This window comes from Ruditapes philippinarum, unplaced genomic scaffold (assembly GCF_026571515.1).
Source record: "Ruditapes philippinarum isolate M1 unplaced genomic scaffold, ASM2657151v2 ctg14047_1_1_1_1, whole genome shotgun sequence".
NCBI classification, from domain to species: Eukaryota; Metazoa; Mollusca; class Bivalvia; order Venerida; family Veneridae; genus Ruditapes; species Ruditapes philippinarum.
In genome coordinates, this window is record NW_026857812.1 from 33945 (window position 1) to 52842 (window position 18898).

Here is an 18898-nt window from a genome sequence, read left to right on the forward strand (position 1 = left end):
TCGACTCTGAGCAAAAGGCTAAAGATATAGAAAAATTACTGCACAATCATACGATAACTACAGGCATATGGAAAGATGGTATCCGGTCTGAAGGCAGCCATGAATGGAGACACAATGTTCAAACTACAAATCCTTTATTCACCTATTGGGATGAAACACAGGGCGAACCTCACTTTCGTTCTGGTGAGCTGTGCAAACTTTTCTATTTTGGAGAGACATCAAAATTGTGGCGATGGCACGATGCATATTGTGATAAGAAATATAAGTTTGCATGTGAAATAATCAGGCAAAAATATTAAACATGATCTAATTTGATCTTAATGTCAAAGTACTTTTCATGTATATGTCCAATTTAAGGTATTTAAACTTTCTAGCGTACAGTGATAATGTCACGGACAATGCAATTCCGGGACTTAAAAATCTAAAATTCACATAACAATATATATAGTGATGCAGGTATAAAACTTTAAGTTCTCGATGTTTCGCATGCGAAGGAAATTTATCTATGTTGAAATTAATTGATACTTTTGTTTTTTAGACCGTTGTTTGAATTTGATGTGTTTTTTAGTGTTTTGTCTTCTTTGGTTTTATGGCGCATCAACACAGTGTGGGTCATAAGGCGCCTAAACAGGAAAGATGAATTAGGCAAATCTTCAAAGCAACACCACGCATAAGTTATTCAAACCCATTTAGTCGCCGGCTACAATTCTAATACCGCTGTCATTAAAGGCAACCCTTCGGCCACAAAAAAGTAAAGATTATTAAATGTTACACATAATTAAAATAAAGCTAGTTTTATGACGCGCATGTTTTAACATTGACAAGCTTTATTTTTTTCTATTCTAAAAGTAATCTACTGGCTATTTGCGTAAATATGTGAACTTCAGTGTAAATTTAGAATAAACAAGTTCATACATGTTTTCAAATTAACATGTATGAAACAACATATAATATGTCAAAGACATCGAAAAGAGATACATGAATAAAGGTTCCATTTTAAAACATATAATGAAATACAATCTTTCAAGCACAGATCAAATAATCTAAAGTTAAACACTTCTGTTGTTTAAATATTTATTTACACTTTGCTTAATTGCGAAATGTTTTCAAAAGAAATAATCTCATCAATACATCTGTATTATAAACGTGTAACTAAATATTTTATTATAAGTTCATTGCGTATCACACATGCTTGAAAATAAAATGGCTAGGGGTAAAAGCCCTCCTTTACTATCATTTCATGCAAGGCGAACATAGTATTGAAATCATTATCGTTACTCTCTTTGTGAATAGAAACATGTTCTAAAGTTTTTTAAGCTGTAAAACATAGAGCACTGTATATCGCCTTACCATCAAATATTACAATGTATAACATGATTGTAATAATATATCTTTCAGAACTAATAAATCATCTGCTAATTATTTCTTTAGTTTTTCTGTTCCTTCGAGGTCATTGATGCCTATACATTTAGCTTTTGATGACTATTTATTTTGTTTTCGACGTACATGTATATTATAATGCATCTGGTCGTCCATCCGTCCGTTTGTTAGCACGTTTCGTTTGCGGTATGTATATTTATGAACCGGTGGACTACTGGGCAAAAATGTTAACCATAAATAGGCCATGAAGAGAGCGCAGGTTTGTCTTTCCTCAGGTCAAGATCACAATTCGTCATTTTGTATGAATTTCAAAATATTCCTTACAAGGAGCGATGTGCAGGTTTGGGCTTCCTGAGATCAAAGTTCACCCCGCCTCGGAAATTACTTGATTTATATAGACATATAGAAAATCATATTAAAGTTTCATGGTGTGAAACTACAATATCTTGAGCTTAGATACATAGCATACATTTTGACCATTACAAAACTGAGTCCCATTGATTCAATATTGATCCTGTCCCAGGGGTCACTTGATCAATATAGAGTTATAGAGGAAAACACATCTTGGACTTATTGTATAAAACAAAGAACCTCAGAGCTTAGAAACTTAGCATGTAACATCAATTTATGGACCACAAAATAACTGGTTTTAATCATGCCTCTTGGGTCAATATTGGCCCCGCACCGGAGGTCACTTAGTTGATATAGTTTTGTATATGAATACATATTTCTGTCTTATTTTGTGAAACTACAATGCTAGTAAATATATATATATATTTGCCATATAGCACTGTCTTGTTGATATCTACAAAACCTAGAGCATTTTCTAAATAGAAAATCTTTTATTTATGTATTTAACGTAGGATTTTTCTAATCTATATTTAGTGGTGTTGTCGTCATTCGAATCTGCCTGGGTCAACTGTTTCGGTTCACTGAATTTCTGTATTACTGCGCCTTCTAAAACATTCATTATGCTTAAGTGTTGATTTGCGGAATAGCTGTTTTCACATGTGCATTGCTTATTGTTGTGACTTACTTCGTGTTTTAATACTTTACTTACATTCTTGGCCATTATCATTTCTGATTGTTGTATTTCTAACGTGTCTGAACTCTCTGTGAAAGTATTAATATGATTATCCTTCTTTGCTGTAAGTCTTTTACTTCCGTGATTTAATGTTAAGTCTTTTTCAGAATGGCATAATTGATATAATCATGGCCCTTGGGTCAATATTGGCCCGACCCGGGTCACATATTTTATGATGACGTCTATAGGAAAACTTATTGAGTCTTAAGTGTGAAACTACAACATGTACAATACCCAGAGCTTATATATTAGACATATAACATTTCCTTATGGACCTCCACAAAACTAATATTAATTTTAAATCATGTCTCGTTGGTCAATATATGGCCTGACCAGTGGGACTCTTAAATCATGTAGACTTATATAGAAAAAAGCGTCCATTTAAGTCTTATTTTGTGAAACTACAATGCCAAGAGCTAAAATATTTAACATGTAGCATTACCTTTTGAACCTTGTGCAAACTTCATTAATCATGCCACATGGGTCGATATAGTCCCGACGACGATGACAACAGGAGCAAGAAATACTACTACTATTTCTACTTCTTCTATAACTTCTACTGACAATAACATTAGCAGTAGCAGTTGCATCAGCAACCACCTCAATAATAGCAGTATCAGCAACATCAATAAAACACAATGACAACGATAAAAAAACTTATTTTAATCCCAGTATTGTTTATTTTATTATGAGAGTCGTATTTTTGACTTCATTTATACACAAATACTAGGTTTAATAGTTTCATCTTCTTTTAAAATGGAAATAAAGTTTATACGATTGAGTGACAAATACCAATTTCATCAGCATATGTTTGTTTGTTTGGATTTTTACGGCACGTCAACACATAACTGGCCATATCGTGCCGAATGCTATAATAGGCTTAAAATGTTATGTTAAACTTTGTAAATGCCAATAGAAATGAACCAATTAGATCCTAGAATACAAGTTTATCTCTTTCAAATAATCAATTATGTTTTTTGATGGAATTGTATTAAAAAGTTCTTTGAGTGAATTTACAGAATAAAATCTATTACGGGCCTGTGAAAAATCATGACATTCAAGAAGAAAATGCTTGACAGTAAAAATTTCATTACAACCTACACCAGAAAGGGGCATTGTCATTTGTAAGGAGATAAGAATGGGTAATTTTTGTGTGTCCAATTCGGCATCGAAGAAGAACTGTTTGATCACGGCGGTTTGACAGAGATAGAGATGGTGACACAACAAGAGCGGGTTAATATCGTGAAGTTTATTAAAAACGGGCATTGTCCCAATTTGCTTTCCATTCAGATGAGTTTATTTATAGCCGGTCTAAAAATCACAAGCAGGTAACAATAAGTCAGTTTTTTGAAAAATTTAATGATTGTTTAGCTAAAGCATCTACTTTTTCATTTCCTCGTATTCCTACATGACTTGGAATCCAATATAATTTAACATATTTTGTTTTTAGTATATCATGAAATCGTAAAAGAAGTTTCTTTACCATGATATTGTCAGATTTTTTTTATTTTTAATGGATATTAAAAACAGAAAGCGAGTCAGAAAATATCACAAATTTATCGTGGGTATGCTGTGCTATGTATGACAATGCTAAATCGATAGCTTTTGCTTCAGCAGTAAAAAATTGATGCATTATCTGGTAACCTCATACTAGATGTAAAATTATTTTCAAACACAGCCGCACCTACTTTGCAACCTTCTTTTGAACCGTCCGTATAAATATGTATAAAATTTTCATGTTCTTCCTTAATTGCTAGAAACTTCTCTTTGAAATGTTCATGTGAATTTGATGACTTTTTTATATTTGAAAGGTTAATATTTATTTCAGGGGAATTATAAGTCCAAGGTGGAACATCCTCATCGTCATTTTGAAGGATACTGACAGGATTAATTTTAAGTTTATCTAAATCATCTTTTAAACGAAGGCCTAATGGTTTAATTTCCTTTGGTTTGTTAACAAATTTTTCAATATAACTTGGTTTGAAAATAATATTTTTGGCTGGATTTTTGCTATTTGATGAAATTCTAGTTGCATATTGAAGTGATAGCTTTTTTCGACGAAGTTGAAGCGATGGTTCCCCAGCTTCCGCATATAGACTTTCTACAGGTGAGGTGCGAAATGCACCTAAAGCTAACCGTAAACCCTGGTGATGTATGGTATCTAGCATGTGAAGATATGATTTTCTTGCAGACCCATATACTACAGAACCATAATCTAATTTTGATCGGATAAGACTTCTGTATAATTTCAGTAATGTGGAAGAATTTGATCCCCAATTTGTACTTGATAAAACCTTAAGTAAATTTAAAGCTTTAAGGCATTTAGTTTTCAAATGTTTAATATGTGGTATAAAAGAAAGTTTTTTGTCAAATATAATTTCTAAAAACTTAGCTTCATCAACTACTGGAATTTTAGAACCAGATATGTAAAGTTCAAGTCATAATGGTGTTTCCGCAATCGACAAAAATGACCACATTGAGTTTTTGACTTTGAAAATTTAAAACCATTTTCTATTGCCCACTTTTGGATTTTTATCTAAATTTTTGTTGAAGTTGCCTTTCAATTGTTCTCATACTTTTCGATCGATAGCAGATAAGAAAATCATCTACATATAGAGAACAATCTATGCCTGGTGTAAGAGCGCTAGCAATATTGTTTATTTTTAAGGCCAAAAAGTGTAACAGAAAGTATGCTTCCTTGAGGAACACCTTGTTTCTTGTTGGTGATCCTCAGAAAAAGTTGAACCAAGTCTTACTTTAGAGTGCCTATCGTTTAAAAAATCCAGAAATGAAAAGAGGAAGTCTGCCTTTAAGTCCAGCATCCTTTAGATCTTTTAGGATACCATATTTCCAAGTAGTATCGTAAGCCTTCTCAAGATCAAAGAAAATTGATACCAGGTGTTGTTTATTTACAAAGGCTTCTCTTATAAAAGTTTCAAGTCGTACAAGATGATCGTTTGTACTTCGCTGTTTACGAAAACCTGACTGAAAATTAGTAATAATTCCATTATTTTCTAGATACCAAACTAACCGATTATTTATCATTCTCTCGAATGTTTTGCAGAGGCAACTTGTTAGTGAAATTGGGCGATAATTTGTAGGGTCAGTTGAATCTTTTTCCAGGTTTAGGGATAGGAATAACCAACGCATTTTTTTCCAAGTGTTAGGAAATTCACTCAGAAACCCAAATTCTGTTAAAAATTTCAAGAAGCAAGTCAAGAGATTGGGGCGGTAGATGTTTAAGAAACTGGTAGTAAATTTCATCCGGGCCTGCAGCACTGTTTTTGCAGTTTTTTAATTGAATAAATTAAGTCGTCAATAGAGAAAAGGGAATTATAGTCTTCGTCATTTCTTGAAGTAAAATTAATATGTTCTTTCTCAGCTTTTACATTTGTTGTTGTTGAAATTCATTTGAATAATTGTTTGAAGAAGAGTTCTTTTCAAATGTTTTATCACCCAAAGTTTTTGCAATATCCGTTTTTGTTTTGGCATATTGGCCATCACCAGTTTTTAAGTGAATAATTAGACTCTGTTTATACTTACCACTTATTTTCCGTACTGCATCCCAGACTTTCTTAATAGGAAGTATTTGAATTAATATTTGAAACATATGATTGCCAGGATAGGCGTTTAGACAAACGAATTGATCTTCTAGCTTTAGCTTTAAATATTCTATAATTTTTTCAAGGTTTTCTGTTGTAGGGCGATGTTTCAAACTTTTTTAGTGAAGCTTTACGTATGCAAAACAGCTTTTTTTACATTCATCGTTAAACCATGGCTTTTTGATTTTGTTTACTATTATTTTTGACAATGGAACAACTTTGCAGGCAATAGTATGTAATGCTGAAGAAAAAGTTTCAGCTATATCAGCAGAAGTGAAATTAAATTCATTTTTTGTTAGATCAATGGAACAGAGACTAGAAAATGTTTCCCAATCTGCTTTCTTAAATTTAAAAAATTGACGTCTTTCATCTGGTATAGAGTCATTTGATGTAAGTAACAATGGAAAATGATCACTGCCGTACTGGTCATCTAACACTTTCCAATCGAAGTCCAAGAATATAGCAGAGTGGACAATCGAGAGGTCGATGCAAGAAAACGTACCTGTAGCTGGATGTAATATGTAGGTGACCGATTGTTTAATAAACAAAGCTGAAAGTTATCTATCAATTTTTCAAGTTATATTACCCTTGTTATTTTAGATGTACTGCCCACAATAGGATTTATGAGCATTAAAGTCGCCTAAGAGAAGGAAAGGTGATGGTAATTTGTCGAACAATACTCTCAAGCTCATCACTTGTTACCTGTTATATTTGGAGAAAGGTATAGAGAACATAAATTTGTTAGAGGTCGATGTAAGGTCGCCTGCACAGCTGTGGGCTTGTAATTTGTGTTAAGTTTTAGTTCTTTTTGTGGAACGCAATTTGCGATAGCAATGCTTGTCACATACCTGATGTTTATGGCGTTACTAATGCATATAGTTTATATAGTGTATAACCTTTTATAGAGATATTATCATTTAGGAGATAACATGGTCTCCTGAAGACATAACACATTTGGAGATAATTTTGATAAAAGTAGAAGTAAATCATTATAATTTGACTTTAGACCACGGCAATTCCATTGTAGGATAGAATGACTTCTATTATCCATTTTAAAGAATATTTATATCATTTAGGAAACTTTATTGGACTTCTGCTATTCGGAGTTGGAGGAGGGGAGAGGTAAAGATCATCATCCTCCATCAATTGGGTGTCGTGAAGTGGATCGAACCGATTTTCTGTGTTGATCGGGTTCCGCATTGCTTTTTTCAACCGATCTGTGATGACAATTCGCTCTTAAGGCGATTGTTTTTTAATAACTTTCTCAGAAGATGCTATTTGAATGTTTGCGGTTTGTTTCTTTGGAGAATACTTTAATGGTGACTGAGTCTGCACAGAGGTAGACTGCTTACTTTGTGAAGCTGTATGCTTTGAAGGTAATGGTAACTTAATTGGGGGGCATTGACATAAGTTGACCTGTACTGCAGAGTCAACCATCTTAACAGGCTTTGTAACTGCAGCTGAATACGACAGTTGTTTTGGTCCTTGTGATTCAACAAGCTTTCGTGAAAGGAAATATTTTGCGTATATACTTCTGACGTAGAATTTCTTTTTCTTTTAACCACAAGGGGCATGACCGGGAGGTGGCGTAATGCTCTCCTCCACAGTTGGCACATTTAACAGGGACGTTACAAGTCTCATTTTGTTGTCATGGTTTGAACTGCATCTGCGGCAAATAGTCTGCCTTGCACAATTTGATTCATGGTGACCAAATTTGAAGCATTTGTAACATTGCATTGGGTTTTGGAATGTAAACCACAACGCGAACTTTAAGGTAACCTACTCGAATCGATGATGGAAGAATGGGTGTAGAGAATGTAACTATAAGGCTATTCGTTGGCACTCTATTACCATCTCTTGTAGAATAAATGCGCTTGATATTTGAAACTTGCTGCGATTTTAACTCTTCAGCAATATCATTCTCTGCCATTCCAGCAAGGTCAGCACATTTGATAACGCCCTTGCTGGAGTTCAGAGACTGGTGAGGCGCGGCAGTTGAATCGATATTGAAGAAGGTTGTGCTTTTCAAAATATTTTCTGCTTGTTGCTTTCGCTCTACCTCTATCAAGAGTCCACCATTGCGGAGTTTCTTGACAGATTTAGGCGTACCAATTAAAGCTGAAAGTTGTTTTTCTCTAATGAAAGGGCTAAGTTCAGTTAGTGATTTTGAGCTATTTGATTTAATTATCAGAAAACGGGGAAAACTTCCATCAACTGAATCGTTACAAATTGAATCTTCTTGCGATTTTCGTTTTTTGGTTTGGGAATCCATGATAAAGATATGAAAAATTCGTCTCCCGGGTTCCCCAGCCACCTCGGACTCCAACATGGGGATGTGCGATGGAGACGGATATCCAGTCTCCGCACAACAAGGCTACCAGAGAGATATACTCGTATAGATTTTAAATAATTACAATTTACACAATTAGCCCATAGCCACCGCCTTCTTTGATATGTTATACTGTATTTATAATGCAAATGTGAAAAATTGTTGTAATATAACGGCACCCATAATTACAGTTTTAGTAGGAATTGAAAGGTATACTAGAATCACAAGTAGGAATCAAATTATGTGCTTTGAATTGTTTTTATTTCGGGATCGTGTAAGTTCAATGAAATCTGCAATTGATTTAGAAATATATATCCAAGGGCAGGCATGACCAGCCGATTGACCAAAAAGCCGGGCTCGCTTGGCCACCCGTCTACCCTAAATCAGAGGCCAAAGCAGTGTGTTGGGAGTACTGGAGATCCCTGGGTATTCCTCAACTACCAGGACCCTCTTTTCTAGGTTACGGGACGCTGCCCACGGCAAACAGGCAGTCAGGGTGTTGGCCATATGTCCGTCATACAGGCGCACAACAGCGCACCCCCATAACGGACATATGTTACTCCTCCTCACTACGTAGAGGTACCCTAAAGAGGAGGATCAGCATATGTGAGATACCTTTAATATAAAGTTGAGTTGACGATTACCTGTTTGAGATGCCTACAATATGGTGAATGTTACATTTCATGTTTAATTTATTTCATAAATTACTTATTTTAGCATGTCAATCAATAAAACATGTTTCTGATTTTTGTTACAGATCTATAATTAAAACAATTCAATGTACGGTCTCGTAATAATAGCACAAAAAGTACACATTGCGTTTTAGTTTGAATCAACTAAATTTCAATAATACCGGTATTTGCATATCTGTTTAGTTATCGAGTTTTTCCCAGGTATGTCGAGGGTGTGATAACTTGCGGATACTGGTGTCGATGGCTGGATGAGGTCGAACCGAACCTGGAACATATTCAATATCAAATATCACTTTTAGCTTTCTTTAATAGCACAAATTGATATAAAAAGATTTTCATTACAGTAACTACATAAAAAGGGCATAACATTCTCTACCACACATTAACATTTAGATAGTAGCAAAGCAAACCTTTAAGACTGGAACTTCAATCATAAAAAATACCAATTATAACATACTATCTAGTGCTTTAACTAAACGAAAAATGGTCGGATTTGATTAACAAATGATACAAATATTCTATTTTTCTAGACGTAAAGCATGTATTGTATAAAGAATAAGGAACAACATGTCCAGCACTTTTAAGAGTTGAGAATTGAGAATCGCTCAAGTCGGTGCTAGGGGGCGTGAGGGATGTTACACTTTTTCATTAGTTCTCATGTACAAATTCAAACCGAGTCTGCAATTTTCATGCAATTTTGCTGTTTTAAATGCTTCCGAGGGATCATTTTGTCAGATATTTTCACATGATTACCTAACCGTTCGTTTAATTTTTTTAAACTTGAACACTTTTGATTATGTTTGTTCACATCTTGTACAAGTGACATTGGTTTCCTGCATTTTTATTACCTAATTATGTACATGGCACATTTACATTTTATGTTTTATGTAAGAGCGAACATGTATAAGACCGGTATTCTATTCATACGGGAGCGCGACGTGAACGTTTAGCGTGAGCGTGAAACTTGAACATGAGGCGTGAGCTTTCACGCTTACACTATTCCATTCATCCGGTTAGCGTGAAAACAATTGTTTCGTTCAATTTTTTTGGAAAGAAAATATATCATTAGATGATTGGACGCAATTTCTTACTCTCTTGGGTGGTTTTCCTTTGTCATAAGCATGCTTGCAAAAACTACACACACGTAAGTTAACATTGTTTTGCACCTGAAATTAATTTATGTTAGGTGTACATTTCAAGCCAGGAATGTTGAGAGAGTCAGCAATTGTCTGCAACACCCGGTCTTTGATGCCTGTGTCCCTGTGCTCCTGAAGGGACTGGTCGTACAGAAAAGGGCATTTTTTAATTGCTTCAATAAGTTTTTCTGTTGCATCTGGCATAGATAGAAGACCTTTCATGGTGGCTTCTCGTCCGCGAATGCCGTGCGTGAACTTGAAAAATCACTACATGTAGCGACCGGTTTCACGCTTGCGTTACACGGTCACATGTCATAAATTCGCGTTTCACGCTTACGTCGCGCTCACGCCGATAAGGAATAAATACAATAGAAAATCGTTTGTTTGATTTTTCACGTTCGCGCTTCACGTTCACGCTACACGTTCCCGTATAGATGGAATACCGGCCTTAGTGATTAAAAGCGAAATACGTGTGACTGAATATACTTTCACCAGTTGAGTTCTAAGTATTCCAATTGAACGACTTTGTTTTTTAACCTTAAGTAAAAGTTATGCCCCATCCGAAGAAGTAGGGATTTATTGCTTTCCATTGTTTCGTAGGTCAGCGCGGTCAATCGATCCATTATAAAGTGATATGGCCTACAATTCTCAAATGAAGCATAATTATATTGCTTGTTTTGCGACCAACATAGATCTTTCTTCAGAAGCTTCAAGTGAATAGAGTGGCGGCGTGACCAAGTCGGACTAGTAATCTAAAGATCGCTGACCGCGTTGGTTCAAACCACGCAAGCCGTTGTTTTATTGAGCAAGAAACTTTACATTCATTGATAAATACTGGTTGGTTCCAGGAACGGATTCGATAGTGTTTTAATAAGCTTAACGCTTCCAACACAATCGAACTAAAATATTTTTGTATAAACTAAGTGAAAACCAACATGGTATTATAAGTAATGTAATTTTTTTTCCATATTAAATATATAAAAGTCCTTGTCTGTGTATAGATTAAACACTTGTTCACACATTCGAAGTTCAAGTATTTTCGCATGATCGTTTTAAAAGGTTATTGAGATATGTTTTGTTTCACTTTCATTAGATGTGAGGACGAGCGAATATATTATTTGGAATAGGTATTACAAAGTAAGCACACTTTGTTATATCTACAGTGTCATTTTAGTTAAAATAGAAATATATTAATATCAATTAATTAATATATGTATTAATAGGCTATTTGCCATATTAAATAAAATAAAAATAAAAACTGCTGTAATATCTTAGTTTATGTATCTGCATACTTTTCCGAATGACAAAAGATATTTATGCTCTTTGTTAAATTTTTTGTATACCTACTTTTTTCGCATTGATATACTCTTTAAAGGACAAAACATATTAAAACTGTTGAGCAAGATATCAACCTTATTTGCATACATGCATTCATGTTAAAATTGTAATAATGCAATTTATTCCTTAAACAAGCCAGCAAACAATTAATACACAAATACTCGTGCTTATCTGAGCATGTGACAAACCCATTTGATAAATACCTCAATATCATATATCACATTTTAGTACATCTTTTTCGTCTTCTTCTAGTAAATACCACACTCCTTCACTTCACTGAATATTAATTGTGGGCACTGGCTAAACATATGTACAAAAGCGGAAAAATTAAAACTTTGTACATAGTATGATTGATGAATTAATTTTCCAATATTAAGACAAGAAGAGTCACAGTGACAACTGATATGAGTGATATATTGTGACTCCTGTATGTGCATTAGGTATTCCACTGACCAATGTTTCTTAGGTAGAGGGAATATTGGTACAACTCTTTAGATGTGGAAATGTGTTTCAAGCAATGTGGGCATTTATAAAATATAAATGTCTTTGTTTGGTTATTTTGGTTATGGAAAGAGCAACTATTTTAGAAACAGGAAATAACTTAAGTTTGTGTGAACGAATAGATCTAAATTCATGTTGAATGTCACACTTTATCATTTTTCACAAGAGAAGACATGATAGTACTTGATATTACGTGCTCTTGACTAGTGTTTTCCAGTAAATGCAGGCTGAAGAGATTGGTCAATGGTATATCGGGTTATGGTTATGAACTGATTCAATTAAATTAACAAAACAACCAATACATATTTCTGATATATTATTTATTCACAAGGAAATCCTATACATGCTCAAATGCTTGCTGTTTTTTGATAGTCATGTTGACGACCTTTGTTTTCTGTCAAAATGAATGGATTATAACGCCAATTTTACTACACTTATATAATCTGATACATCTCCTCTCACATATGTGTCACCCATGTTTACTTGATTATTTATAGGTAGACGGACAGTCAACTTAATTCAAAAAGATAAGCAATCGTAGATCATATCCTCTTCATCAGAAATGAGTCGTACATTTCTTTATATGACACAAGTAATGTTAGTCGTTTACAGTTGCGGTAGAAGCTTTTATGTTGTTGGCGAAAATGTTGCCAATAATAGCGTGGATGGAAAGAATCTTGTTGATTTTGGAAGGAAAGTTGATAAACCTATCTTAAGTCTGCTGGGAACAATAATTATCAACCTGGAAGACAAATATCATAGCTTGAAAGATAAGTACTCTAAGATAAGTGACAAACTATGCCTGTTGCGTACATGCAATGACTGGACTGAATGGTCGCAATGTGATACAAGCATGCATGGTGGGCAGTTTGGAATCCAAAAACGAAACAGAATGTGTGATGGCAATACCAAAATATGTAAGGGAGGTTCCTCATCTGAAGTACAGACTGAGTCTACAATTTGCGAACAAATGTGTCCAAACCATTATAATAGCACTTATCGTGGACATTGTCTGAAGATGTACTTAAATCAGAAGAGTAGAAGTGATGCGGAGAATACTTGTCGGCTTGATGGCGGTCATCTTGTTAATATTGACTCCATGCGAAAGTTCCGTGATGTAGAGGAATTACTGCGCGAGCATTCGGTAAATTCCTCAGGATAATGGATAGATGGTATCCGATCTGAAGGCAGCCATGAATGGAAACATAATGTTCAATCTTTGGATCCTACATTTACCTACTGGGATGTAGCACAAGGCGAACCTCACCTAAGTTCTGGACAACTGTGCAAGGTTTTCTATTTTGGAATGACATCAAAATTGTGGCGCTGGCATGATGGAGGTTGTACAAACAAATATATATTATTTGCATGTGAAATACTCAGACAATAAAACTTAACCTGATTCTTTACCTGTTTCTGTCTGAAATACACATGATACAATGAATGTATATAACACTAGACCTACGTCAATTGAAATATTAATCTTGAAAAATTATTTCAAGTCCCATCATGTCAAAATGCCTCAGTGGAGACCCTTTAGGACTGTTGTTTGTATTTTAGTTCTTTTTCAGTTTTTGTTGATTTGTTTGTGTGTTTACGCCGATTTTGAACACATGTTTTAGCCATATCTCAGTGTCATACAACACAATAATTTATTATAAACTTCATGACAATTGGATTTACACTTTCGTTAAAAATATGAACAATACAACGTAAAATAGTTTTAAAATGTGGTAATTATATGCTTCTATGCACAGATCAAAGTGCTACTTATAAAATTATAAAAGAAATAGATTGTGCTGTTTTATAATTTTGTAAAACAATGAATTGAGTACATTTGGTTCAGTATATCTGGAATTCATGAATTGCAGTTTTAAATGCAGTATTAAAATGTATCCAATGAACCCTTTGATCATATTGCTTACTCACCAACTAGTTTTTCATGCGCTAAGTAGTGAGATTGCTTTTTACATGAATATATTGTATGTTCTGGCATTCGGTATAAATTTAAAAGTTCGTTAAATTTTCGATATCAGTAATTTTACTCGGTTTGTGGTTAGATACTATTCTTATTCTCTAGTTTTAAAAGCTGATAACATGGAAACACTGTAAACCGTTTTTTAATGTGTTACCAATGAAATACCATAACACAATTGTTAAGATATCTTCCTATCGGAACAAATAAATCATCTGCTTTTTGTTTCTTTAGTTGTTCTATTGTTAGACCCATTCCTCTAATATTCTAGAGGGAGAGAGGGAGAGAGAGAAATAGAGTGAGAGAGAGAGAAACAACAAAACTTACCATTTTTATGTGGCATGTGAATGCTATTATGCGCAGATGGCTACTAATAAAAGAAAATATATTGTTGTGTTTGAATCTTGGAAATTTGGCAGGTATTGAAACATACTATTTTAAGTAATAGAAAGAGCATCGTAACACGAGGCTTTCTGATTTGTACGAGGGGGCGTATCCCCCAAGTATTAATCAGATTGCCGAGTATTTTGATGTTCTTTCGCTTTTGTATCATAGTCAAACATAAAAACAAGTTCCCTGTTTCCCTTTACTTTTATATGGAGTATTTTCATTGGTCCGAGGTTTTCATGTGACCAATGAAAATACTCCATATGAAAACAATCTGCTGCGCCATTTTACTTTCATTTTGGATTGAGAATTTGACATATAGGAAAAAGGTGCGTTATAGTTTCATATGATGCTTTGATTGAACAATTATTACAAATAATAATTTAATTTTATCATATTTTAATAAGCAATACAACGAAATATTCTTTCACTGTGAATTTAGTGTGTTTTACTCGTGAGAGTTATACCGAAACAGTGCAATCAGATCTCTTCCGAGTTTCATTTGTTGACAGTTTGGGCTTGAATATCACTTGCTACGTATAATCAGCGAAGGTGCCAGTGTTGTTTACTTAAAGAGTATTTATTTATCTAAGATTTGACACCAAGGTTGTAAAGATTGGTGACAATTTGATGAATATAGGCGCTGACAATCGAGATGCTAGTGATTTTTCTATATAACATGAAAGTAGAGTTAAATACCTTTTAATTTTTTAAGAGTCATATTTTTTCCATAAAATTTATTTTTGTCAATACTTATGATGTTTGGATGATGTTTAAGGGTTTTGGGTTGTAAATGGGGAACGGGGGTATAGTGTAAGTCATGACCACGTGACGTGCACTTGTGTAAATAGAGACCAAATGGTCACTGAAGTTTAGTGTTGAAATCGATTTTACGGAGAAATGAAAAGTATTTTGCTGAGAAAGGAAAAGGATTTTGACCGGATATGAAAAAGAGTGTGCTGTGAAATGTTATTAGGTGTAAAACTTTTTGTGAGAAAAGAAAAAAAATGGATTGTAAAAGTTATAATAAAAAGTGAATTAAAAGAAAAGAAAGAAAGTGTTTCTCTTACTTTCATTGTATTTACGACAAGCCCTCGCCTGATTTCAACAGCCACTTTGTAATGGATTGGTACTATGATGTCATTCAGCAAGGAGGAATCTAAATGATCGGTTGATGATTCCAGGTATCAAAGGCTTATACTTGTTGTTTATCTGACACAGAAGCTAAATTATTTAATATTATAATAAGCCAAATAAAACTTCAAAATAAATATAAGTAAGGGCCATCAGTGATGACATGTCTCACCTCATAATCGTTAATTGCATGTTGCAGCTACGGTGTAGCATGAGACACAAAATATATTAACAGGGTAAACCACCTTTTTTTTATTCAAGGGCCTTAACTAGGCTAAAAATCCTTCAACCGGAAAACCCGTGAAATATGCGTAAGTACTTGAGCTGCTACCAATTAATCCTGTAAAGTTTCATTGACATTGCATAAGTGGTATAGGAGGAGAAGTCCGGATAACTTTTATTTACACCTATTCTATTCAAGGGCCATAACTGCGCCCAAATATTATTCAAGCAGAAAAACCGTGTAAATTAGCGCAAATACCTAAGCTACCAACCAATCATGTAAAATTTCAGTAAAATTGTATTATTGGTATACGAGGACAAGTCCGGACAAACTTAAAAGTATATGTAAGGGTCGTAGCTGAGACAAAAATCCTCAAACCAACATAAAAACGATAATTTGAACAGATCGAATTGGTACTTATCAATCCTGTAAAGGTTGGATAAAATTGCACCAGTAGTTTAAAAGAAGTAGTACGGACAAGATTCTGTGTAGCTGACAACACACGAAAAAACCTTTTTAATTCAAAGGTCATAACTTATTAAAATCCTTCAACCAAAAACCCCGTGTAATATGCGCGAGTAATTTAGCTGCAGATTAATCCTGCTCCGTTGAAATTGCTTTAATGGTAATAGAGAAGTAGTCCGGACAAACTTAAAAAATAAAAAAAGATATTAAAGGGTCATACTCTTACTCACTGTCGATGGGGTACACATGGAGATATCATATTTGTTCTTGGAAATCACTTTTCCTCTTCATTTCCCTGACCATTCATAAAAAAGTGAAGGCTTTATAATTGTAAATTCCTTTCACTAATGTGTTTTGGCATTATAAATCTTAAACGTTTTATTTGTATGTCACATATTATCTGGATGATAACAAATAATGATATTTTATCATTTACAAAACTGAATGGGAAGATTCATTTGTCTCCGTTCTTTGCTCGGGGATTGCCTTGCGCCCTGTTCTGTTTACGTTTGGTGTCCTGCTGGGCTCCTTGCAAGTAGTCCCATATTTCCGGGCCGTATGGCGGGTCCCATAGTATGGCGGGTCCCAATTTCCGGGCCGTATGGCGGGTTGCGTTCATTGAATGCCGACCGTTTTTGTAGTTCTTGTTTTTCATATTCCATTTTTCAAAAAACTTCATAATAAATGTTCGTTTTACATAAGACCATTTCAACGTGCGTGTTGCGATAATTTTGAAATATAACTTTTCTTTTAATCTAAGAAAGTTTGATAATTTAAAATGTACCTCCTGTGCAGTATGCGTTACCGTTGTTCCTTGTATCAAAACTTCAACAAATATCTTTTGTATTGATTTTTACTCAAATGAGTGCATATAACAATAAATTCAGCAATAAATTTGATTATCCTTTCTTAATGGATTTACATTCAGAAGCTAATATCATTAAGCATTATTCCGAAATAAAACAGTTTTTGATAATTTGTCAAGCATTCACTTTTATTTTGTCTGTAGAGGTCAAAATAAATAAAATAAAAAACACAGATTTACATAACCCAAGCTTGGGTAATGATATAAAGAAAAAATCTACAGTAGCATGTGAACGTTGAATAGCTTTTTTTAACCGTTATTTTCATAGCAACTAATACAGCATTGTGACGCCATTACATAGCAGTTTCTTTGCCATCCATTGAAACTTATACCTACATAACCTACAAAACAATTTGTAGAGCTGCATGACGTTCATCTATTGCTTACAGATTCACAGTAATAACTGAGAAATTATTGAATGAATAGCAATCAATTTTCTTTTACGATTTTACGATTTATTTAAACTAGAAAACCTTTTATAATTAAAGATCACAAATATTTATTGATAGATCGTCATTACCGCATAAACAACGCCCTCCCCCAACCTAAAATATAATCTTATATGATTTAAACAAACCATTCTCTTGTGAAATCATCAATATATTTAATGCATTACAGCTCTTATAATGTTGCATTTCGTTTTTTCTCCTTTATTTACTGATGTGTAATAAGCCTGCAGACCAAAAGCTTTCGAAACAAACTATATAATTCGTTTTTACGTTATCAAAGAAAACAAAGTAATAAATCATTTTTGACATGCATATGCTATTGAGCTTTTTTATTTCATTACTGTCCTTTAAGCGTACACAGTTAAGCTATCTTTAAACTTTCCAAATTCTTAATATCGGACGAATGTTTCCTTTGACCATTTTTAGAATCCAATAGGTCGTTAACATGGCGTGTTGCAGGCAAGTTCGTATTATATATGTCCTTATCGGCTCTGATGTTTTTGGACTGTATTTGATAATTAGATTAAAGTATTAAAATGTATGCTTCATTTTTTTATAAACGTTTATAATAAAGATGACAAAAGCGATTCAGTACATATTATTTAAGTCGACGAAAAAATGTTAGTGATTTATTATAGGGATGCTCCTCTGAGCAGTTTGTGAATCTTAGGAACGACAACTGTTTTTTTTTTCAACTCTGTAAATACAATAACAAAACCCCATGATAGTTTCACTTTAGTGCAGTTACGCGTTAAGTCCTTCTAAACTTAATATGAGTTAACTAGTTATTGCATTAAGATGACGATATATATATCAAATTGTCTTAAACTTGAAGTTTAAAGGCACTTTACGCCTCAGAAAATTTTTTTTTATTGTTTAGAAATATCAAACATGTGTTTAATGTTGTTTTAATAATGGATTAAGAGCTTGTAAGATGTTTTCAACTGAAGAAAGTAGAGCTGAAGTAATTTGTCATAAAAGAAGCAAAGTGTAACACAAATAGTATTTGACTTCCAAACAAAATACTAACTCCCTATGAAATTACCTATTGCCAACAAAGCAAAGAACGCAAGAAAAAGAATGTTTATCTGGTATATGAATATTTTTGAAACTGCAACAAGAGACGAAAAAAAATGAGGAATGAAAATGACAGCTTTTCTGAGGCATATTGGGCCTTTAATTTTATGAAAAGAAATTCATTGATTTTTTGAATTTATGCATTTAAGTTTGATTTTCATTTTGTAAAGACATTTTGATAACTTAGACAATTTATGTAAGTTTTCCTTAATTTTTTTTATATATATGAGCTTTGAATAATTCGTTGTTTTATTTGCTGAT

The 18898-nt window shown here is 33.7% G+C and overlaps 1 protein-coding gene across 1 annotated transcript; it reads left to right on the plus strand.

The window, feature by feature from the left end:
• Positions 1-11221: 11221 nt before the first annotated feature.
• LOC132751139 (uncharacterized) lies at positions 11222-14262 on the plus strand. The gene is made up of 2 exons (XM_060741261.1): positions 11222-11360; positions 12560-14262. Exon 2 carries the CDS (start codon positions 12625-12627, stop codon positions 13222-13224), a length of 600 nt encoding a protein of 199 aa, XP_060597244.1. The 5' UTR covers positions 11222-11360; positions 12560-12624; the 3' UTR covers positions 13225-14262.
• Positions 14263-18898: the final 4636 nt, after the last annotated feature.